The sequence below is a fragment of the Hyperolius riggenbachi genome, chromosome 2 (genome assembly GCF_040937935.1).
Source record: "Hyperolius riggenbachi isolate aHypRig1 chromosome 2, aHypRig1.pri, whole genome shotgun sequence".
NCBI lineage: Eukaryota > Metazoa > Chordata > Amphibia > Anura > Hyperoliidae > Hyperolius > Hyperolius riggenbachi.
Window position 1 is genome coordinate 342088354 of NC_090647.1, and position 25336 is coordinate 342113689.

A 25336-nucleotide genomic window follows, 5' to 3' on the forward strand; every position below is an offset into this window, starting at 1 on the left:
CACCTATCCCAGTATTTGTAACAGGGTAAACATCAGTGTAACAAGTACCATGAAAACAGAATGGAGAGAACATGTCATGGCATAGTATGTTAATACTGAACAAAATAACGGTCAGGTTAATATATTAAACTGGCTGTTAAGAGCACAGAGTTTGCAAACTATTACACGAGAGCCACATTATCATGAAGCAGGAATTATCTACATGTACAGTTTGTGGAGTAGCTCGTGTTAAAAGGGATGCAGTGGCATCACTTAAGCATATTATGTCCTGTACTCCCCACATAGCACTACTGCCTAGGTCCCGCAGCTTAGCAATGTCACTAGATAACGAAAAAGTTAAAAAATACAAAGATCTGCAAGCGTATATAGGTGGAGCTTTAAAGAGGAGCTGTTAGGTATAAGGTCTCAGAGAAAATAAACACATATATCAGTAGCTAAAGATTGGCTGTACTTACATTACATATGCATTTCACTGTCCACGTTTGTACTTCACAGAATTTTTATATAGTATATGCAGAGATTGATGCTCCTGACAGCTCATGGCAGGTTCCATGTTTTTCTGTCAAATGTGTCGTCATGTCCTGCCTGCTTCCTGATCACAGAAAAGCTCGTACTGAATAACACAGTGTGCAGTGAATATTAATGAGCCATGTGGCTAGGAACAATAGCTGACTCCTGCAGTGTACTCTGCCCGGAGATTTATCAGTGCTACGCACTGGACTGATTACAAGCTGCTGTAACGTCTCATTAGCAGCCGAGGGGAGGGCCCCAGAATGCTTTGCAGTATAGTATGCGGCTTGCGTCCTCTTAGGTCTAACAGCTTTTCTGATAAGCACACATCAAAGGTAAGAGAGATTTTTATCTTCACTAATGCCTTTTTGGCTTCCTTCTAAACTGTTTAACACAGGAGAATAGAGGTTTAAATTAGCTTCTGCAGCCTGACAGTTACTCTTTAAGTTCCCGGGCAAAGATAGAGGATGTGCAGTAATGGGGACGGAGAAAGTAGCTTCTATCATTCCAACTTGTAAGGGAGGAGTTATTTTTCCCGGGCAAAGGGGAGTTAACGAAGGCAGGCTTAAGAAATGCAAGGCGGGAAGGAGAAAGTTTGCTTTACTCACCATGAGGCAGCCAAGATGGCGTAATTGAGAGCAAAGCATAAGCACATAGTTGAACTGTAAAAAGCAAGTCACCACCTATTAATATGTGTAAGGCAGATCACACAGCAACATATTCAGGGGAAACAATAATGCTCCTGTACTCACGGATAAGCCAGCAATAAAAACCTGGCCGTACGGAAATCCTTTATTTCTTCTTTCCTTGCTTTTTAAGAGTATCCAGCCAGGTAGTAGCATCGTCAGGGGTTTCAAAAAAATGCACCTTATCTCCCTCCTGCACACGTAGTCTAGCAGGGAACAGCATAGAATACGGCAGCTGTAGCTCACGTAGCTTGGTTTTAACTTGCTGGAATGAGCGCCTCTGCTTCTGTGTCTCAGTGGTGTAATCTGGGAAGATCATCAAACGAGAGTTTTGATAGTAGAGATTTCCTTCTTTTCTTGCTGCTTTTAGGATTTCGTCTCGGTCTTTGAAGTTCAGTAGCTTCAGTATAATGGGCCTTGGATAATTGCCTGGAATTTCTTTCCGCGTGGTTAGGCGGTGTGCTCGTTCCACCGCAAAGAATGCAGAGAATGTGGAATCCGGTAGCAGCTTTTTTAGGAGAGATTCAATGAAGGACTCCACGTCTGTTCCCTCAGCCTTCTCTGGAATTCCCAGGATGCGGAGATTACTTCTCCTGTTGCGATTTTCCGCATCAACAGCACGGGTCTCCAACTGTGTGAGTCTCAGCTGGATGCCTGGAATAGCGATCCTATGTGCCTGGGCTGTGTCCTCCAAGTTTGAGGTACGTTGTTCAAGCTCAGTGGTTCTGTGCTTGATTTTACTAAAATCATCCCGCAGCAGCCCCAGGTTAACCTCCATCTTGTCAATTTTCTGGGTAAGAGTAGACTGGCAAAGATGTATAGCCTCTAATATCTCAGTGGTGCTCGGTGGTGGGGGCCCTTCCTCCGTGAGTTCCACCATGCTGTGTAAGTCTCAGCTGGATGCCTGGAATAGCGATCCTATGTGCCTGGGCTGTGTCCTCCAAGTTTGAGGTACGTTGTTCAAGCTCAGTGGTTCTGTGCTTGAGGTACGTTGAGGTACGTTGAGGTACATGCTGTGTGAGTCTCAGCTGGATGCCTGGAATAGCGATCCTATGTGCCTGGGCTGTGTCCTCCAAGTTTGAGGTACGTTGTTCAAGCTCAGTGGTTCTGTGCTTGATTTTACTAAAATCATCCCGCAGCAGCCCCAGGTTAACCTCCATCTTGTCAATTTTCTGGGTAAGGGTAGACTGGCAAAGATGTATAGCCTCTATAGCCTCTTGTCAATTTTCTGGGTAAGGGTAGACTGGCAAAGATGTATAGCCTCTAATATCTCAGTGGTGCTCGGTGGTGGGGGCCCTTCCTCCGTGAGTTCCACCATGCTGTGTGAGTCTCAGCTGGATGCCTGGAATAGCGATCCTATGTGCCTGGGCTGTGTCCTCCAAGTTTGAGGTACGTTGTTCAAGCTCAGTGGTTCTGTGCTTGATTTTACTAAAATCATCCCGCAGCAGCCCCAGGTTAACCTCCATCTTGTCAATTTTCTGGGTAAGGGTAGACTGGCAAAGATGTATACCCTTTAATATCTCAGTGGTGCTCGGTGGTGGGGGCCCTTCCTCCGTGAGTTCCACCATGCTGTCTCCCTCTTTAGCTTGTTTTGTTCGTGCCGAGGACTTAGGCTGTGCAGGTGTAGCAGTTTGGGCTTCACGCATGTCAGCCCCGTCTTCTTTTTCCTTGTTTTTAGGAGCTTTGGGAGGCATCTGGGGATAGGGTTGGTGCCTGTTGAGGGTTCGCTGTGTTCTGCTCGGCCCGGGCACACTCTCCCAGTCCGATGCCTCAGCCGGTCTGTGGCTGGAATCTTCCTCCGTGTTCTCAGCAGGTGGAAGACACCACGACTCCAGCGTGTCCCTGTGTTCTGGCAAGCTTTAGCAAGATATTAGTCACTCTCTTATGGCAGTTAGGGTATAATTAAGCTTTGTTTTAGCAAACTGGGCAGCGGAGCTCCTGAAAGCACGTCTAGCTAGTTAGCCATCTTGGCCACGCCCCCCCCCCATTCAAATTTAATTAAGCAATACATTGATTTAGAGATGTTAATATGTGATAAGCGACCTCATGACACTGGGCCGGTGATTCAGGATTACTCAGAAATGAATAAGCATGTGAACATACTTGCAACCATAGACCAGTACTGTACTATGTGCAAGATAGAAAAGAGAAGGGAAACCACATGTTTCTTGTGACACACGGCATGTTGAGTAAGAACAATTAGATACTGATAAAATTAAACTGCCAATAAATATATTCTTATCTAAAATAACAAGAAGTTAAAAAAGATCTCCAATCTCCAATTGTTTATGCTTTTAACGACACAAGGATGTGTTGTGAATCACTGTCAGGCTGTTTCTCTTTTGGGCGATTCCATCTTACTTCCTGTTACAGAGGCAGGATTGTAAATTTAAAGTGAACGACTGTCAAAGTAGGCATGCCCTCTAAGGGTGTACTGTAACTATGAACAGGTTATATATCAACCTATTTGTCCTTGGCATAAAAACTAAGCAGGTAAAACTAACGAAAAGGGGCTAAGAATTAGGAGCTCTGAACAGCTGCGGAACAGTTTTGGGTACTCAACCAAATGCAGAGTCAGAAGCCAAGGAGGAAGTCTGACAGGAAGGGTTTGGCAAGAGTTAGGCCACAAAGCAGGTTCTGAGACAAAGCAGAGGTCAGCAACAGATCAGGTTCTCAGACAGGGCAGAATCAGCATCAACAAATACAGTAAACACACAATGGGCATGATTCACAAAGCTTCACCTGTTTTCACATTATCTGTGTTACATTTTAAAGCTCCCAAAAACCAAAAATATAATGTAATTCAGGTAAGAAAAGTAATATTGAAATGAAGTTGATCAGGAGCAACTTACTTTGAGTGATTATTTTGCTTGTAAATGTGCTGAAAGGTTATTTTTATCAATTAGGTGATAAAGGAGTCATTTATGAGAACTTTTGTGACTAGAGCCCAATGTCATTTCAAAGGTGAACGCAACCACCTAGAACAAGCTGCAATATTACAGCAAATGGCGAGTGGCAAGAAACAACCTGAAACGTGAGCTGAGAGCTGCCAAGAGGGAGTATGCGGAAAAGATGCGACACAACCTTCGCTCAAATGACCTACGCACTGTTTGGAAGGGTCTGAAAGCTGCCACAAACTACAAACCCCCCCACAACATGTGACGCCTAGCACTGAGATAGCCGAAAATCTCAGCAATTTCTATTGCAGGTTCGAGAACCAGGAGGCACAGGGGGGGGGGCTAGCAACACCTTCAGATGCTCAGTCCTCAACTGCTGATGAAAAGAACCGAGGGCTGAGCATACCACCTCCAGCTGTGAGCGAGGCAGATGTCTTACGCCATCTAACAACTCTGAACGCCAGGAAAGCTTCCGGCCCGGATGGTGTGTCACCAGCCTGCCTAAAAACCTGTTCACGGCAGCTCGCTCCCATTCTCTCCTCCATCTACACCAGGTCCCTCCAGGAAAGCAAAGTCCCTGTGTGTTTCAAAAGGTCCACCATCATCCCTGTCCCCAAGAAGCAGGGAATCTCCGACCTGAACAACTACAGGCCCGTGGCATTAACATCTGTCATCATGAAAACCTTTGAGAGGGTGGTCCTGTCCCACCTTAAGCTTTCTACGTCAGCGCTACTGGACCCGTTACAGTTTGCGTATAGAGCGAACAGATCCACTGATGATGCCATCAACATCTGCCTGGAGTTTACAAACAACCACCTGGACAAACCGAACACATATGTCAGAATCCTCCTGCTGGACTTCAGCTCAGCATTTAACACCATCTGCCCCCGCATACTCCAAAACAATCTCATGGCACTGAATGTCCATCCCACCCTTCACTTATGGATTACACACTTCCTGACCAACAGGTTCCAAGCTGTCAAACTGGGGAATATCTCGTCTCATCCCAGGACTATAAACACAGGGGCTCCACAAGGCTGGGTCCTGTCACCAATCCTGTTCTCCCTCTATACAAACTACTGCAGATCCACTGTGGACTCGGTAAAAGTCATCAAATTTGCTGATGATACCACCATTGTTGGCCTTATAACAAACAATGACGAGCAGGACTTTCGACGTGAGGTCGACAGAATTTGCCAGTGGTGTAAAGAGAACAGGCTGGTTCTCAACACAGCCAAGACCGTGGAGCTGATAGTGGACTTCAGGAAGAAGGCGCCCACTCCACCTCCAATCTACATTGATGGAACAGAGGTCGAAAGAGTGGCTAGCGTCCGCCTTCTGGGCACTACCATCTCTAAGGACCTGCACTGGAAGGCAAACACCACCTTGACCCAGAGGAAAGCACAACAGAGGCTGTTTTTCCTCTGCCAACTGAAGAAGTTTGGCATGGCTCAAGAGCTGCTGACGAACTTCTACACAGCCACCATTGAGTCCGTCCTCTGCTCATCCATCCTAGTCTGGTACGCTGGCTCCTCCAACAACGACAGATACAAGCTCCAGAGGGTCATTAGATCAGCGGAGAGAATCATCGGTAGACCCCTCCCCTCCCTCGACCTCCTCCACAACTCCAGATTACGTTCTAGAGCAGGGGTCCCCAACCTTTTCCGGCCCGGGGACCGCTTTCTGACCACATTTTTCTCCGGGGACCAGGGGGGGGGGGGGGGGGGGGGGAGGGGGGCGGTGGGAGGGGTCAGGTGGAGGATGTGGGTGGTGTGCTGCCTAGTGGACAGTGTTGTGCGCAGCGGGTTATGGGGGGGGGGGGTTGGGTGCGGCAGCATGACTAGTATAGTTGTCCCAGTATAGGGAGTTTACTTGCCCCAGTATGGCTAGTATAGTGCCCCAGCATGGCTAGTATAGTGCCCAGCATGGCTAGTATAGTGCCCCAGGATGGCCAGTATAGGGAGGTGGTGCCCCCGCGGCCGCCGCTTCTGTTACCTTATGAGCGGGCAGCCACTTCCGGATTCCCCCAGGCGCCGCTCTCCTTCAGTATCTCCGATACAGCAGCACGTCTTGCGGAGGAGGGAAGGAGGCGGGGCAGCGGCTTCCTGTAGCGGCGATATGCTACGCCGCTACCATGGCAACCGCTGCCCCGCCTCCTTCCCTCCTCCGCAAGACGCGCTGCTGTTATCGGAGATACTGAAGGAGAGCGGCGCGGGGAGGAATCCGTAAGCGGCCGGCCGCCCGCTCATAAGGCAACAGGAGCGGCGGCCGCGGGGGAGAGGGGGGAGATGACAGACCCGCCACGGCCCAGCTGGAAACTGACCGGCAGTGGGCCACGGCCCGGTGGTTGGGGACCCCTGTTCTAGAGCACTGAGAATTGCCAGCGACCCCTCACACCCGGGCCACCGCTTTTTCAGCCAGCTCCATTCAGGCCGTAAGTTTCGAGCCATTTACACCAGAACTTCGAGGCATAGAGACTCCTTTTTCCCCTCTGCCGTCAACCTTCTAAACTCCCTTCATCTCTAATGCTGCCCCCCCCCCCCCAAATGCTGCAGTTACCAACCTGATGGACTGTCTAGTGTAAAACTGTTTAAACTGCACCCTGCAGACTACCGCTTATTAATATGTACTACTGCTTATACTGTATGATTTTGTATGACTATGCTATTATACTGTAGGACTGTATGATTATGCTCTTTTCTTATGTGGATACTACTCTCACTTCTCTCTCTGAGCAATTGTATGTGCCAAGCCCAATTCCAGGCACGACCCAGTCGTGCTTGGCGATTAAAAGATTTCTGATTCTGATGGGATTCTGGTTGCCTTCAGGCTGAAACTGGCTGTTTAGCACAAAAAACATTTACTCTTGCCAGTGTATGTATGTAGTGAGTTACAATGTACTGTATTGATCACTATAACAATTAGATTGTCTTCCACTTATGTTTGATGAATTTTTGTGTAGCCAGGTTTGTTTCTTATCTTGTACAGCGCTGCAGAAGATGGTGGGGATATGTAAATCATTAATAATGGCTAAGTTTTCAGAGGTCTAGTAAGAGAGGGATTTTGTAATTAACTTGAGTACTCAACTGTGATTTTTCTTTTTATGGTCACCCTGAGTTTGCATTCTCACTTCTTCAGCCTTATAGCTTACAATTTTGCGATTGTGAGCAAGCTCCTTAAAGGAATACTGTAAAGGGGTCGGGGAAAATGAGTTGAACTTACCTGGGGCTTCTAATGATCCCCCGCAGACATCCTGTGCCCGCGCAGCCACTCACCAATGCTCTGGCCCCGCCTCCGATTAATTTCTGGAATTTCAGCCTTTAAAGTCTGAAAACCACTGCGCCTGCGTTGCCGTGTCCTTGCTCTCGCTGTAGTCACCAGGAGCATACTGCGCAGGCCCAGTATGGTCTGTGCCTGCGCAGTACGCTCCTGGTGACATCAGCGGGAGAGAGGACACGGCAACACAGGCGCAGTGGTTTTCAGACTTTAAAGTCTGAAATTCCAGAAGTGAACCGGAGGCAGGGCCAGAGCATCGGTGAGTGGCTGCGCGGGCACAGGATGTCTGCGGGGGACCATTAGAAGCCCCGGGTAAGTTCAACACATTTTTCCCCGACCCCCCTACAGTATTCCTTTAATTTTGTTATAGGGCTGATATTCCTTGCCACTACAGCAAAGTCTGTATTTTAAGAAGCCTTACTGCCCTCCCTGCTGTGCTTGTTTAGAAAAACAAATCTCCATGTTGAGACTTGGGCACTGGGACTGATTGCAAAATTAAGAGATACCATAGACTTCAATGCCATTTATTTGGGCACTTGAGTTAAGTTATTCAGCTGAACTACAGATTGGCTGCAGCACACATATAATTTTGTAATGATCAGCTACACTAATAGCCAGATACTGTTATCGGCTGCGGTGCTAAGCTATACAGGATAGTGTTAGGCATAGGTGGGAGTTAGTGTTTGGTATGGGGTGGGGTTAGTGTGAGATATAGTTAAAGGAAGCCTATTGAATATCAATATTAGCACATATTCAAAGTATCTACAACAGCTGGTGCACAAATGAGCAGCTCTTCCTTATACAGGGGTTTGATCATAGAAAACCCCACCTGACCATACACCTGCACTGGAGCAAAAGCTGATGCCCAAACCTCTTTAGCAGGACATGGCCACATCTCCTTTCCATCCACATGACTAAAAACATGCCTCTACTCCAATGCAAAGGCATACTATGGGGCAAAGCTACACCACTCCTACACCAAGACGTACTACAAAATCCTGGAACTTTTAACAGACAGGAGTATTAGGCCATGTTTACAGTGAACTTTGCGTCTCCTGTGACAGCAGGAATGCAACACAAGAACAGCGCTGCATGTTACCCACATGTTGCATTGCATACAGTCAATGAAAAGTTTGCTCCACTGTAACCGGGAAGGGTTCAGTACAGTAACAAATAAAAACGGTAAGCTGCAAAAAGTATCTATAGTGACCAACAAGATGTAAATGTAACTCAACTTTCACTGAAAAGGCCCAGTGTGCAGTTTGAGTAAATGCCCACAAACTTTTTGGCCTCGATTCATAAAGGGCTGTGCGATCAAAAAAATCAGGTCCTTAAAATACCGTATTTGGTATTTTAGACTTCTGTCTGTTAAGGTGCGGAAGAAGTTCGGTAATTTACCCAAAAAAATTGTCAAAAACCTGTTCGGTAAAAGCAGAGCAGTGTGGAGTTGACTCTGTTTTGTTACATGCTGTTCCCTGCAGTGACGGCATTAACAAGTAAAAGGCATCCCAGACATCCCTTTAGAATGTACGTTTGTTATACTGCCTCTGCTCCCACTAAATCTGTCTGTAAAGGTAGCCATACATCAGGCGACTGGGCGGCCGACCAACTATCCGATCAGATTATTATAATCAATTTGGATGAAAATTGGAGTTGTCAAAAATTGGTCATATTGTCGATCGCACATGCTGCAAGATGTTGGTCCGACTTGCTCGATCAGGTGCGTGGCGGGAATGGCGTGTAATTTCGGGATGATCACCGAACCCAGCGATATACCCGACTGTCCCCCCGATAATGTTAAATATCCCTCCGGGGCCCAGCGCAAGGTATACATTACCTGTCTTCAGCCTTCAATTGTCCTTCCGCTAGCTCCGTGCGCACTCCTTGCTCCATACACGCGCACCATGTGGTTTCCCAGTAGCGTCATACATGCTGCCACGTTACTAGGCAACCACGTGGAGTGCGTGTTTGAAGAACAGAGTGCGCCCGGGGCCAGCGGGGACAAGTGGAGGCCGTGGACAGGTAATGCATACCTTGCACTGGGCACCGGGGGGGGGTCACATTTAACATTAGGGGGACAGCGTCAGGGCGGACAGATGCGGTATCACAAGGCCAATTCTGGATCGATTTCAGCATGATGAAGTGGTGTATGGGTAACTGACAGATCTCTCTTATCAGATTCAATTAAAGAGATTTATCTCTTGGTCGAATCTGCCCATACATCGCTAGATGTATGGCTGCATTTAGTCTTTCTTAATATTTTATTTAATTGCCACAGCTTAGATGAACTTCCGGGAGACATTACACATGCCATGCTTTGGCTAATTTCCCCACTAGCTCCTCTGCCTCTTCAAACAAGAACCTAAAGGGTTAAACCGCAGGGGCAACCTCTTTTGTTCTGGATCCCTCTCCTCCGCTGCATGGGGGGTAGAAAAGCTTGATCTCCTGGGATCCTATCACTGGGACTTGCGGGAGACAGAAGCTGTTGCTATTGGCTCTCTGCTCCAGTCAGTCATAGCTAATACTTCTCTGCACAGGGCCATATCCTATTGATGAAAAGAGCTGGCGAGTCCTTAACTTAGGTGGTGGGAGCATCGTCTTATCCTATTTAAGACCCCCCCAATCCGGCAGAAAATAACCCGCTTGGGCGATATATATGCCCAGCGAATTCTTTACACGCTATCCAACTGCCTTTTTCATGCTTCCCTGCAGACATGAGCATTAGCTTAACCTGCAAAGAGCAGGTCAAAATACACTTATACATGTGGCCCCCCTGCATTTGGGGATCTCCATTAATGAGACCCACAGAGCTCCCCGTTGGGGCGCCGCACATAGCCGAAGCCCCCCCCCACGTAGCTGTGCTGTCACCCCAGAGCAATATACATACCGCCGCAAGTTCCGTCGGTGTAATTATAGTGTATGAGTCACTATAATTACTGTGTATCGGAGCCCCAGCAAAAGCATCTTTGAAGCTCCCATTGGGGCTCCCCATTGGTCCACAGTCTGGACCATTTCATTGGCTCAGACAGTGGACCAACGGGGAGCCCTGGCAGGAGCTTCAAAGATGCAATTACACCGACGGAACGTGCGGCTAGAGGCAGCGGGTGATTAGCGGCGTTATGCATATTGCTCTGGGGTGACAGCGCAGCTATGTGGGAGGTTTCGGTGATGTGCTGAGGCCCGACGGGTAGCTCTGGGGGGACTCCTTATTAAAATGGGACCCCAAGATGCAGGGGCGGAAGATGGTGGCGGATGTTCAGCAGGTGCATGCGCATGTGTGGGAAGCAAGGCCGTGGTGCTGAAGGACAGCCACCACAGGGTAAAACCTCACTCTCCAGCGCCCAGTAAAAGGTGATTATCACCTGGAATAGAGTATTGCCCACAGTCTCCACACTGCCGACAGGCCAGAGATGATGGTAATGTTTATGGGCTTTACCGCATGTTCTAATCTTGGCATTTACTGACGTGTTGAGGTGTTTACTGCACAAGTTGATAATTTACCTCACAGCTTGGTAATTTTAGCTTTCCATGCAGTTATAGGGTTTATGAATTGAAATGTTCCTGAGTGCTCGGTAAAGTCAGCTGTTTTCTGCATTACTGCATGCAGTAATGCTTTATGAAGCCCTATGAGTCCATGTAAATTTTACCAATGAGATGTTTAACGGAGAGATTTTACTGTGTGAATTGCCAAACTGTAAAAGAGAGGAACATCTACCCCACAGGGATTAACCGCGTGCTTTCAGAATGTGCCTGATCCGGTGGTCCCCTCTTCACTCCATACTCAATACATTTCTGCACAGAAACCTTTCAGGTCAGCAGTATACTCTCTAATTAAATTGATGAAATTCATGGCATCTTTTTAGAACAGTCCATTAATCTTCTTCCCAGTACAGTAGGTGGTAAGACCACACTAAGGAATTTCTTCTCATCAATTAGAAAAACAGTAACTTATACATCATAAATTCATAGCGAACAGTTTAATTGCGCTAAGCTTAAAACCTCCTGCAATTTACAGGAACAGCCATGTTTAAATATGTGAGCTATACTTTACTATTTATATGAAATAAGAGGGAATTTCCTTCAAGTGGTATTGCCACTAATAGTAAAATGGATTGATGGACTTTTTCAAGATGATGCACAAAGTGCTGGAAGTGCACCCAATGCCAGTTTGTATGGTCTAAAGATGCCCATTAACTGTACAACATTTTCCACAGATGCAATCATTCGATCAGATTTGCGGGTTCACAAGTAATCGGGAGGAAATTATTGAATATTTTCATAAATGGGTCGATTATGGCACTTTCTCTCTTCAGGCATGAAGAGGCATGATTGTAAAATCCAATATTCCGATTGACAAAATTCTGCATGACAAATAACCATAGAATAGTTTCACGTTGATTTTCTCCACACACTGCGTGGTTTTCTATACAATTCAATTGTAAAAATAATGAGGAAAATATTGTACCGTTAATGGGCATGTTGAATGTTAAGAAAAGTCAAATCAGAGGTCAGATCTTCTGAATTTGATATGCATTTAACAAGTGACCTGCTGTATAGCTCATTTGTTGTAAATGTGGCTGGTTGGATTCACTATGTAAGTGAACTGTCCAAGTACCGGTAATCTCCTACAGTGAGTGCCAGCCATTTCTAACAACAGAGATTATAGCCAAATGAAGTGAATAAGAGCCTCCAGCCTTATCAATGGTCATTAGAGGTTGTTTGGTTACCCCATGTAACCTTCAGAGAACAATGATGGACTGGGAGAAAAATTCCGGTCTAGGAGGTGTGGCTTAGCTTCCAACCAGAAATTCCATGTCTCTATAGTATCCGTTTCACAGATATATGTGTGACTACGGGAAACTGGTCTTGAATTTAAAGCAGGGCTGTGGAGTCTGAATATTTTGGGTACCTGGAGTCGGAGGTTTCATAAACTGAGAAGTAGAATGATTTTTGTACCAATTCCACAGCCCTGGTAAGTATTAGACTAAGTATTAGTCTGAGAAATTTTGGGTAACTGGAGACGGAAGTTTCATAAACCGAGGAGGATAATTTTTGTACCGGCACCACAGCCTTGATTTAAAGTAGTAATAGCAACAAAGAAAGGGATGTCCCGCTACACCGTTGTAGGGTAAAAAGATCTCTCCGACTTTATTGAACACATCAGCAAAAACACAGACAAAGGCTCACGCGTATCGGAGCTCTACATGGCTCCTTAATCATAGCGTGCTATGATTAAGGAGCCATGTAGAGCTCAGATACGCGTGAGCCTTTGTCTGTGTTTTTGCTGATGTGTTCAATAAAGTCGGAGAGATCTTTTTACCCTATAACGGTGTAGCGGGACATCCCTTTCTTTGTTGCTGCTGCTGGATGCTCTGAGTCCTAGGCTCCTGTTGGCTGCATTGGTGGTTGCAGCGATCCACCCTACTTTTCTAAAGTAGTAATACACCATTCAAATCACTTATTCTAGGGCTGGTGCACACCAAGAGCAGTTCTGAGCATTATTTTTAAATGTTTGCGGATGGAAAACCGTTTGGCTAATGTATCTCAATGGGCTGGTGCACACCAGAGCGGTTCGTTTTTTCCCAAATGCAAACTCAGGTCCTGCAGAATTTTTTAGAGTTCTGAGGCGTTTCTGCCTCAATGTAAAGTATAGGAAAGTGTTTTGTTACAGAAGCTGTTCAGTTACAGCTCCACTGTAACAAAATCTACAATCTGCAACACAAAAACGCTCCAAAAAACACTAGGCATATTTAGAAAATCTCTCTAAACATGCCTAGAATCACTCTGAAAATCTGCTTCAAAAACTGCTAGCGTTTGAAGATCTGCTAGAGGTTTTTGGTGTGCACTGGCCCTTAAGACAGATTTGACCATTTTGATTTGATATCTGAGGAACTCAAAATAGATGAATAATGTTCTGATTTTTAGGCACGGATTGACTGAAAATAGGAACATGCAAGATGTAAAGGTGCCCATACATTAGTCGATTTCCGATAATTTTATTGAACAAGATAATCGGTGCTTAATAATTCCGGTAAAAATTGGTCAAGTGGATCGATCGAACATGGTAAAAATCTTGGTTGCAAGGGCACGATCAGGTGCGTGGTGGTAACGGCGTTCGATATTGTGACATCCAGCTAATCCCCACAAGTGTATATTTGTGCCCCCCCCCCCATATCCATGCATAGTGTTGAAGGTTCACCTGTCCTATCACAGTGAGCGCCTGTTCCACATGACACCAGAGCACGTGGCGATGTCACTACATGCGCCGGTCACAAGTACAGGTGTTCTCTGCAACACCGGACATTGGAGAAAGCCGGGATTTGCGCCAGCTGGACAGGTGAGCCTTCAACAAATCTATTAGAAATCAGTCTGCAGTGTCTGGGCAGGCAATAGATCTTGGGGATCTAGCGAATGGTAGATTTGATAGCAAATAAACAGGTGTCGAATAAATCAAATGGATCATTTTTGTACTCTATCCAGCAGTACACATTTTAATCACTTTTGATGAAATTAGCACACAAATCTGGTGAATCTGACACTGCTCTCTGTGGTATGACTCAGCCTCAAAAGTGATTGATTGGTAGCTCAAAAAGTGAACTGATTATGGCCACCTTTGTCCTTCCAGTGGATGTTGCAGAATATATATCAGTCCTAATATATTGCTATAATTGAATACACATAAGTTTAACACACAGAGCCAACATGTTTTATTGTGAATTTCAACACTATACATATTGTGCCCATATAATTCTGGACACAACAGAATAAAAAGAAACAATGCCTCTCTGGACTTAGACAAGAGTCTTCATTAATAATAATGGGGTCTGTCCTAGAAGAAGCAGGACAAAAAGGTATTTGGCCTTTGCTGGTATTGTATTTCCCATAAGGCATTCCTTTTACTTCAGCAGACAAAGTAGCATAGCCAAAGCTGCCCATAACAAAGTCCTAGACAACACAGGAAGGCTACCAGCCATGTTGTAGTAGGTGGCAAATTCTGTGTGGGACAACATGCTTTCCTTCCAGTGTGTAATCATACAGTTCTGTGAGTCTACAGCAAGCACCAGTTCCCATCACTCACTTCTCGGCAACAGCTCGGTTACTTTTTTCGCCTCAGCTTTGGTTTTTTCACAGGTCGCAAATAAGGGTTGTCAATAAGTGTCTCTTCACCCCCTTTCATAGAACTGTGCTGAAGAACTGATGAATTCTCCTTCTCTTCACCTGCATCATCCTGAGGGTTAAAAAACCAGAAACAAAAGGAGAAAAGACAACAGAAGTAACTATGGGGTCAGGATAATTACATTTCTATTAAGACACTAGAGGGTAAGTATTATTAGATGTATCAAAAGTATTAACTGCATGATCATTTAAAGAAAACCTTCACTTTAAGCATATAAAACATACATGAAATCAATGTGAAGACAAAAATCATTTCCATTATTACTTATTACACATATCTGATTTCTGCTGTCTGCTTTCTATTTTTCTGTCTGTTTGTGAGCTGACATTTTGCTAGTAACATCTATCACCATTATGTGCAAAACAGTTTAAATTGGCAGCAGTTTTAGCCACAGTAACTTTTGTTTGAACATTGTTGTCACCCCCATGGAAATATGATCACCTTCAAGTAACAAATGTCTAGAGAAGTACAGGCTACATATTAGCCGTATAAAGCAGGACATGCCAGTATTTTCAAACAGGGCTATAATAAGTAATGCTACAGTAGTATAATGCATTACTGATCACATTTTCAGTTTAAAGCATTTAACCACACCCAAGTGAATTGTACACACACTTAAAGCTGGCACTAATATTGTTTTGGGTGGATCAGTCACTTAGCATCACATTCACCAGTAGTTTAGCGCTCAGACTATAGTAGTAGCAGCAGCACAGGATCACAGTGCATTCTGAGAATACACCTAGATTTCAAGACTGTAGGAAGGCAGAGGTTAATTTCTCTACTTTCTAACTAAGGGCAACTTAGTGGAAAACCTGGGAAACTTCATAATCCTATTCAGCCACCAGTGACCCTATTTGCAATCATAGAAACACAACTGACTTATATTTTGTAATGTTAGCTGCATGGCAATAACATATACTAAAAAGGCTTTGTACATTTTAAAATGTAAAGTACTAGTGGGATAAAATGAATAAAGCTTTAAAGAGAACCCGAGGTGTGTTTAAAGAATGTTATCTGCATACAGAGGCTGGATCTGCCTATACAGCCCAGCCTCTATTGCTATCCCAAACCCCACTAAGGTCCCCTTGCACTCTGCAATCCTTCATAAATCACAGCCATGCTGTGAGGCTGTGTTTACATCTGTAGTGTCAGTCTCAGCTGCTCCCCCGCCTCCTGCATAGCTCTGGTCCCTGCCCCCGTCCCTTCCCTCCAATCAGCAGGGAGGGAAGGGATGCAGGCGGGGACTGGAGTTCTGCAGGAGGCGGGGAGAGCAGCAGACTGACACTATAGAGATAAACACAGCCAGCTCTGACAAGCTGTTTGTCAGCAGCGTGGCTGTGATTTATGAGGGATTGCAGAGTGCAGGGGGACCTTAGGGGGGTTTGGGATAGCAACAGAGGCTGGGCTGTATAGGCAGATCCAGCCTCTGTATGCAGATAATATTCTTCAAACCCACCTCGGGTTCTCTTTAAAAATAATTCAGATAATTAAAAATACACAACTCCATGTCCTGACATGGGGTGGTGGTGTGCATCAGCTTGCCCACACCTTCCCTCAGCCCCTCCCTTCTAGTTTGGGCAAAATACGGTAAGTAAAAGGGGTAGAGTCATCAAACTTAAAATTTGGATGTCAATCATTTTTAAGAATGTATACAGTATATCTAATAATGAAAAGGGGATATGGGATTAAAATGTTGTAACTGTAGAGGAACTTAAAACCAGGGCTGTGGAGTCGTTACAAAAATTATCCGATGATCAGTTTATGAAACCACTGACTCCGACTTCAGGCACCCAAAATTGCTCTGACTCCTTAGTCTAATTTTTACAAAGGCTATGGATTTGGTTCAAAATTATCTGACTCAGACTCCTCAATTTATTGAAAATGATCAACTCTGACTCCAGGTAGCCAAAATTGCTCTGACTCAAACTTCACAGCCCTGCTTAAAACCGTGGTCCAATTTACTACAGGGTCTCTTAAACCAAACTAGTGCACTGCATGTAGTTCTTGACTCCTTATAATCGTATGTATTGGAAGACAGGAAGGTTTAGCAGCATCTGAATCATGTAATAAAGTAACAGAGGCGCCAGTAGAATAAAAAAAGGACCGTTTTAAAATCGGTAAGACACGGGGGGCAAGGGTGGACTTACCTCCCCAATCATTCAAACAATACCACTGTGATCAAATGTATAAAAAGCATTTAATTTGTAGCGTGTGGGCGTCACGCTGCTCACTGTTATACTCTACACTAGGAGTGCAGAGTATAACAGTGAGCAGCGTGACGCCCACACGCTACAGAGGCGCCCTGCTCCGACTACATACAGCTGAGCTGCTCCTTGTCTTGTATTTTGCCTGAGGAAGCGGGCTTGAGACCCGCGAAACGCGTTGCAATTGTTTGGTTTTTGGAGTACAGATTAAATGCTTTTTATACATTTGATCACAGTGGTATTGTTTGAATGATTGGGGAGGTAAGTCCACCCTTGCCCCCCGTGTCTTACCGATTTTAAAACGGTCCTTTTTTTATTCTACTGGCGCCTCTGTTACTTTATTACATATTGTTATCCACCCGGTGGATGGGTGTGGACACCCACTCTATTTTTCCACTACAGAGAGCGACTTCTTAACCTGAGTGGGGACAGGGTTAATATCCCCATATGCGTCCATAGTGGTTGCCTGAATTTCGGCAACCCATGTTTGTGAGTATATATCTCTCATTTTTTTACTTAAACCACATCCATCATCAATAATACACTATTGGGGGCTCCCGTCTCAATTTTTTGTCTCCTTACATAGCATCTGAATCATGTGTAAAGGAGAAGGGAGTCTGAGCCAACAGCCCAGCTAAATGGAAGATCTGATAAAGGGAGTAGGCTTCATATACCATATTGCCCGAGGTCCAGTGGATTGGAAGGGTAAGGGCTAATTCACACTACGGGCTGGTGCACACCAGAGTGGTTCTTAAGCGTTTTTTAAAAATGCTTGCAGGGGGAAAACCGCTTGGCTAATAAAAGTGAATGGGCTGGTGCACACCAGAGCGGATCGTTTTTTCCACAAACGCAAACTCCCGGGCTGCATCATTTTTTAGATTTCTGAGGCATTTCTGCCTCAATGTTAAAGTATAGGAAAGTGGAAAACCGCTCTGAAAAACGCTAGATCAGAGCAGTTTTCCAGGCGTGTTACAGTAGCTGTTCATTAACAGCTTTACTGTAACAATATCTGATATCCGCTACACAAAAATGCTAGGCATGTTTAGAAAACCTCTCTAAACATGCCTAGAAACGCTCTGAAAGCTGCTTCAAAAACCTCTAGCGTTTTGCGGATCTGCTAGAGGTTTTTGGTGTGCACTGGGCCTACAAGAGCTTTGTAGCGCTAGAGATTTTAAAAACTCTTGCTAATGCAATGCTATGGGGGATTTTAACAAAATCACATCTCTCCAGTGTGCGCACACACATAGGATAACATTAGCAAGAGCTTTTAAAGTCACAAAGCGCATAGAAAAGCTCTTGTAGTGTGAATGAGCCCTAAAAGTCTACCCTGAGATTTAGACATATTTTCTAAATTTCTAAATTTTAAGCCTAAACATGCCTGTATATTATAAGAAAATGTGCTATAAACACTAAATTGAGGGAATCATGGGAAAAAAGGCAGAAAAAAAAGCACAAATTTCGTACAGAAAAGCAATGAAAAGATAAAAACTTATAGAAAAACCAAAGAAGGTCACAGTACCGACTGAAGATGCATAGAAAGGTTTTCTGTATCGGTCTGGTCATCTTGCTCTGAAGAGTCAGTTTCTTCTACTTGCTGCAGTTCTAATTCTGAAGGGAGCAGGGCATTCAAATATGGGATGGACAGAGGACGAGCAGCAATCACTGCAAAGAATATGCCACAAACAAGTCAGGACATAGTACAGTGCATCCGGAACGTATTCACAGCATATCCCTTTTCCACATTTTTTATTTATATTACAGCTTTATTCCAAAATAGATTACATTCATTTTTCCTCAATTCTACACACGACACCCCATAACGACAACATAAAAAACTGTTTGCTTGAGCTCTTGGCAAATTTATAAAAAAATAAATAAAAAATAACTAGAAAGTACATGTCATGTACATAAGTATGCACAGGCTTTGCCAGGTGCGTACTGTTTCCCCTGACCATCCTTGAGTTGTTTCTGAATCTAAAAATTGGAGTACACCTGTTGTAAATTTAGCTGATTTGGGGGGGGTGGATTTCTGGGGAAATTACATTGGTATTGCACACCTGCCTAAGCCTTAAGGTGGCCAAACACCATACAATTATGATTCAAGTGTTCACTAATTCGATCATTTCGATCGTTTGTCTCCCCCCCCCCCCCCCCCCAAAAAAAAAAAAAAAAACATTTGAGAGCTTTTCTTGGGTTTTGTTCAATACATTTGAGCAAATTTCTCTCTCATTTTTTTTTGGGGGGGGGGGGGGGGAGGAGATTGGACATGATGGAAATTTAAAACCAATTGAAAAGAATTGTATGGTGTTTGATGGATTGTCAATTACTTGATGCACAGTTCCAATCAATTTTTTTTCTGAGCTTTCAATTATTTTATTCATGATTGGAGAGAACTTGAACATAGGTGTGTGGTAAATTGGTCAGATTTTTGAATTGTTACAATCACTCAGAAAAATTTATTGCTATTCTTGAATTGAACAGATATTTAACAAAAATTGTATGGTGTGTGGCCACCTTTAGACCCTGAACAAGCATCTAGATCAGATGTTTCTGACAGATGTCTGGCTGGATTAGCCAAATGTTCGTTTCAGGTGTGTTATCCAGATACCACTGCAACCAAAAAGATCTGCAGGACTGCCAGGCAACTGGTACTGTTTAAGACGAAATACATACGGCAGCCTCTATATTCCTCTCATTTCAGGCGTCCTTTAACATGCCAAAAACCACATTGGCCTCAATTCACTAAGCTTATCTCCTGTCTTTAATAACGTTTCTAGAGTGGTTACCATGGTGATGAGACATGTAGTATTCAGGCAACGTTTTACCTCAGGCAAACCTAAAGTTAACTCTTCTGTCTTTACGTTAACTCTCCAATCCTTAAAATAACTCCAGAGTTAAAGGGATACTGTAGGGGGGTCTGGGGAAAATGAGCTGAACTTACCCGGGGCTTCTAATGGTCCCCCGCAGACATCCTGTGCCCGCGCAGCCGCTCACCGATGCTCCGGCCCCGCCTCTGGTTCACTTCTGGAATTTCTGACTTTAAAGAGAATCTGTATTGTTAAAATCACACAAAAGTAAACATACCAGTGCGTTAGGGGACATCTCCTATTACCCTCTGTCACAATTTCGCCGCTCCCCGCCGCATTAAAAGTGGTTAAAAACAGTTTTAAAAAGTTTGTTTATAAACAAACAAAATGGCCACCAAAACAGGAAGTAGGTTGATGTACAGTATGTCCACACATAGAAAATACATCCATACACAAGCAGGCTGTATACAGCCTTCCTTTTGAATCTCAAGAGATCATTGTGTGTTTCTTTCCCCCTGCATCTCTCAAGCACTGAAGTTTCAGGCTGCTCTTTTCTTCCTGCAAACAGCTTTGCCCTTGTCTGTAATTCCTCACTAGGTGAAAGCCCAGCCAGCTCAGAGGACGATTTATCCAGCTTGTAAAAGATAAGAGAGAAGAGAGAAGCTGCTCTTATCTAAATAACACACAGGCAGTGTGCAGAGAGGGGCCTGGAAGGGGGAGTTCATAGCAGAACCACAACACTGAAGAACTTGGCAGCCTTCCAGACACAGGCTGACAAGTCTGACGAGAGAGAGATAAGTTGATTTATTACAGAGACAGTGATAGTAGAAAGTGCTGCAGTAAGCCAGAACACATTAGAATAGCTTTTGGAACTTGTAGGATGATAAAAAACAGGATGCAATTTTTCAGGGCTGTGGAGTCGGATTCGGAGTCGTGGAGTCGGGCAATTTTGGGTGCCTGGAGTCGGAGTCGGGAAAAAATGCACCGACTCCGACTCCTAATGAATTTGTAACTGTAATTAAAATAGAAAATATGATAAAATGTTCTATTTCTCAGATAATAGTCATTAAAAATAATGTATATATACAGTATATATACAGTAATAGCTGTGCTTAGTCCACAAAAATGAAATAAACCAATCAAAATGAGTTACTTGTGCTGCTTCAATAAAGCAGTCCCCGTATTTTTAAGGTCAGATATACATATCTGATTGTGACTGTATATATGATGTGTACACAGGAATCTCTTATATATACTAAATAACATCTATGCTGTAAGAATAAAGCCTGATGTGTAGCTGTGTCACTAATAGAGATGGTCAATGAGATGGAAATAATTCTGCATTGATGCTGATTTATGCAAATGTATGCACTCTCTTTGCTGATGAAATCAAATAATTTGATATGTTGTTAAAATTTGGTTTGGTGACTACAAATTAAAGGGTAACTGAGGTGGATGAAAAGTAAAGTTTTATACATACCTGGGGCTTCCTCCAGCCCCTTTCAGGCTAATCAGTCCCTCGCTGTCCTCCACCACCCGGATCTTCTGCTATGAGTCCTGGTAATTAAGCCAGTCAGCGCTGTCCGGCCGCATGCCGCTCCCACAGCCAGGAACATTCTGCACCTGCGCAATAGTGCTGCACAGGTGTGGTATGCTCCTGGCGGCGGAGTGTGTGCAAGCGCACTACACCCGACTGGTTAAAGTACCTGGATTCATAGCAGAAGATCCAGGTGGTGGAGGAGGACAACGAAGGACTGATTATCCTGAAGGCGGCTGGAGGAAGCCCCAGGTATGTATAAAACTTTAATTTCATCTGTCTCAGGTTTACTTTGTTACACAGTAGTACCGTACTATACTCTACATATGCACTCCCCACAGAGCTGCAGGGAATCCACTGAGAATGCTGTGCACATTGAACACAGAGGTGTTGTCTGTTTACAATCTCCTTATTCCCCTGCAGAGTACCTGCACATCATTCTTACATGTACCCACACTTACATTGCCTAGGGCCTGATAGGTGTTCTTTGTTCCGGTTTGTACCTTTTACAAGTACTCTTACCAAGGACTAGTTTTAGTCTAAAGGGAATAAATATAGTAGTCTACATATCCTGGGCAGCATGGTGGCGTAGTGGTTAGCTCTCTCGCCTTGCAGTGCTGGGTCCCTGGTTTGAATCCCAGCCAGGGCACTATCTGCAAAGAGTTTGTATGTTCTCTCCGTGTCTGCGTGGGTTTCCTCCGGGCACTCCGGTTTCCTCCCACATTCCAAAAACATACGGATAAGTTAATTGGCTCCCCCTAAAATTGGCCCTAGACTACAGTACTTACACTACCTAATATAGACATATGGAAAGGGTAGGGATTAGATTGTGAGCTCCTTTGAGGGACAGTTAGTGACAAGATATATATATACACTGTACAGCGCTGCGTAATATGTCGGCGCTATATAAATACTAAATAATAATAATAATAATAATATCCTTCTCACTTCAGTTGTCTTGTAAAATTCCTAAGCGTTGGCAGTTAAGAGACGAATTTCATGTTACATGCTTTTAATCAACAAAATTGTAATATGCAAATTAGAGGAGTCGGAGTCGAGGAGTCGGTGGAATCCTAAACTGAGGAGTCGGAGTCGGTGGATTTTTGGACCGACTCCACAGCCCTGCAATTTTTGTTACGGAGTCTCTTTAAAGTCAGAAAACCACTGCGCCTGCGTTGCCGTGTCCTCGATCCCGCTGATGTCATCAAGAGCGCACAGCGCAGGCCCAGTATGGTCTGTGTCTGCGCAGTACACTCCTGGTGACATCAGCAGGAGCGAGGACATGGCAACGCAGGCGCAGTGGTTTTCTGACTTTAAAGTCAGAAATTCCTGAAGTGAACCGGAGGCGGGGCCGGAGCATTGGGGAGTGGCTGCGCCAACACAGGATGTCTGCGGGGGACCATTAGAAGCCCCAGGGAAGTTCAGCTCATTTTCCCCCGACCCCCCTACAGTATCCCTTTAAAGACAGGCTGTTAATTAACTGTGTGTGAAAATAACTACAGAGGAGGTAAATTAAGGAATGAAGAGATAAGATTAACTCTCTCACTGTGTGGAGGTAAGTTTTCTCTTGCCTTATCTCCAGCATGATTTTAGTGAATTGAGGCCATTGGCCTCAATTCACTAAAACCATGCTGGAGATAATAAGGCAAGAGAAAAAAAACTTACCACCACACATCGATCTTGCCTTATTAAGGTGTATAGATACGTTTTCACAGTGAGAGTTATCTTATCATTTCTGTCCTTAAGTTACCTCCTCTGTAGTGATTTTCACATGCAGTTAATTAACAGCCTGTCTTTAACTTTAGAATTCTGGAGTTATTTTAAAGATTGAAGAGTTAACTTTAGAGATCTCTCCTTAACTTAAAGACAGTAGAGTTAACTTTAGGTTTGCCTGAGGTTCCTGAATACTACATGCCTTATCACCATGGTGATAACTCTAGAAACGTTATTAACCAGCCCGCGTGGATTTTTCACCTTATGCATCAGAGCAAATTTCACTTCCCATTCATTCGCTAATAACTTTATCACTACTTATCACAATTTATTGATCTATATCTTGTTTTTTCCGCCACTAATTAGGCTTTCTTTGGGTGGTACAGTTTGCTAAGAATTATTTTTTTATAACTGCATTTTAACAGGATTAACCACTTCCGGATTCTCGGTGCGTATATATACGCCCCTGAATCCTGAAGTTTATTCCATGCGTTCCATGTCAGTTCACGGAGGGTGTCTCCGTGAACACCCTGCGAGCCGTTCGGCGGCTCGCAGGGTAAATGTAAACACACGGGGAAGACCTTCCCCGGTGTTTACATGTATACGGCGCTGCTGCGCAGCAGCGCCGTAGAGGAGATCGGTGATCCTCGGCCTCTGATTGGCCGGGGATCACCGGCATCTGATAGGCTAAAGCCTATCCCATCAGGCGCAGGACGGAAATCCGTCCTGCGCCGCTCACAGGGGGAGGGAGAGGGAGGGAAGGAGGCCAGGAAGCGCTGCTGAGGGGGGCTTTGAAGAGCCCCCGCAAGCGCAAGCAGCCGTCGGCGATCAGACCCCCCCAGCAGGACATCCCCCTAGTGGGGAAAAAAGGGGGGGGGGGGGGGGAAGTCTGATCGGCCTGGCTGCTAGCTGATCTGTGCTGTGGGCTGGAGAGCCCACGCAGCACAGATCAGCACAACATTTTATGGTATAGAAGTGGTTAATAAGAAAAAAAAATGGAAAAAAAATTCATGATTTCTCAGTTTTTGGCCATTATAGCCTTAAAATAATCCACGCTACCATAATTAAAACCTAAGTATTTTATCTGCCCGTTTGTCTCGGTTATGACACCATTTAAATTGTGTCCCTATCACAACGTATGGCGCCACTATTTTATTTGGAAATAAAGGTGCATTTTTTCCATCACTATTTACAAGCTTATTATTATTTAAAAAATGCTCGTAGTATACCCCCTTCAAATGCATATTTAAAAAGTTCAGACCCTTAGGTAACTATTTATTTTTATTTTTTAATTGTAAATTTTTTCTTTCCATTAAAAATTTTATTTGGGTAATATTTTGGTGTGGGAAATACCGTATTTCGCGCCGTATAAGACGCTCCGGAATATAAGACGCACCCAGGTTTAGAGGGCAAAAACAAGAAAAAAAATACTAAACCTGGTGCGTCCATATTCCAGGAGCGCCTTGTAGAAGTTATACCTCAAATGGTATCCTCCTGTGTCCCCCATGTGTCCTTATGTCTCCCCATGTCTCTCCCATATGTCCTTCTGTATCCTCCATGTCTCCCCATGTGTCCTCCTGTCTCCCCCAGTGTCCTTCTGTCACCCCCACCATGTCTCCACCTGGTCTTATGTGTCCCCCATGCATCCTCATGCCCCCACCCCATGGTCCTCCTCTCACCCCCATGCATACTCCTGCCTCCCCCTCCATGTCTCCCCCATGGTCCTCCTGTCACCCCATGGTCCTCCTGTCACCCCATGGTCCTCCTGTCACCCCCATGTCTCCTCCTGTCACCCCATGGTCCTCCTGTCAGCCCATGTGTCCTCCTGTCACCCCCACCATGTCTCCTGCTGTCTCCCATATGGTCCTCCTGTCTCCTCCTCCATGTCTCCTCCTGTCCTTTCTGATTCCCCCATGGCGCTCCTGTCAGCCCATGTGTCCTCCTGTCACCCCCACCATGTCTCCTGCTGTCTCCCCCGAAGTCCACGTCTCCTCCTGTCACTTCCATGTCACCCCCTATGTCTTTCCTCCCCCATGGTCCTCCTGTCCCCTGCATGTGTCAGCGGCTCCCCGCCCCCTCCCCTTGCGTTGTGTGGCCATGGTCCCCCTGTCCCCTGCGTGTGTCCGCCCCCTCCCCTTGCGTTGTGTGGCCATGGTCCCCCTGTCCCCTGCGTGTGTCCGCCCCCTCCCCTTGCGTTGTGTGGCCATGGTCCCCCTGTCCCCTGCGTGTGTCCGCCCCCTCCCCTTGCGTTGTGTGGCCATGGTCCCCCTGTCCCCTGCGTGTGTCCGCCCCCTCCCCTTGCGTTGTGTGGCCCCCCCGGGTGTTTATCGGCAGCTGCTTACCTCAGCCATCATGCCCGCGTGGACTGCAAACCTCCGGCTTCTGTGTGCGGCTTCCACTAGTGCCGGCTTCTAATGACGCGTCATCGATGACGCGTCATTAGAAGCCGGCACTAGAGGAAGCCGCACATAGAAGAAGGAGCTCTGCAGTCCACGCGGGCATGATGGCTGAGGTAAGCAGCTGCCGATA

General features: G+C 45.2%; 2 protein-coding genes and 1 long non-coding RNA gene across 3 annotated transcripts in view; 1 reads left to right on the plus strand and 2 right to left on the minus strand.

Moving 5' to 3' along the window:
• LOC137546711 (chitotriosidase-1-like) overlaps positions 1–1618 on the minus strand; it is a 67207-nt gene extending 65589 nt beyond the window's left edge. Inside the window, exon 1 of the mRNA XM_068269476.1 lies at positions 1263–1618. The gene's annotated coding sequence lies outside the window, so the exon portion shown is untranslated. The remainder of the gene's footprint in view (positions 1–1262) is intronic.
• LOC137546715 (uncharacterized) overlaps positions 1–25336 on the plus strand; it is a 33579-nt gene that overhangs the window by 1689 nt on the left and 6554 nt on the right. The window contains exon 2 of the long non-coding RNA XR_011026328.1: positions 14549–14689. This is a non-coding gene — a long non-coding RNA (uncharacterized lncRNA). The remainder of the gene's footprint in view (positions 1–14548; positions 14690–25336) is intronic.
• The window catches only part of TAF8 (TATA-box binding protein associated factor 8), a 35358-nt gene continuing 24074 nt past the window's right edge, over positions 14053–25336 (minus strand). Inside the window, exons 7-8 of the mRNA XM_068269478.1 lie at positions 18270–18412; positions 14053–14597 (exon numbers count right to left, since the gene is read on the minus strand). Coding sequence (XP_068125579.1) covers positions 14466–14597; positions 18270–18412 — 275 coding nt within the window. The 3' untranslated portion in view covers positions 14053–14465. The remainder of the gene's footprint in view (positions 14598–18269; positions 18413–25336) is intronic.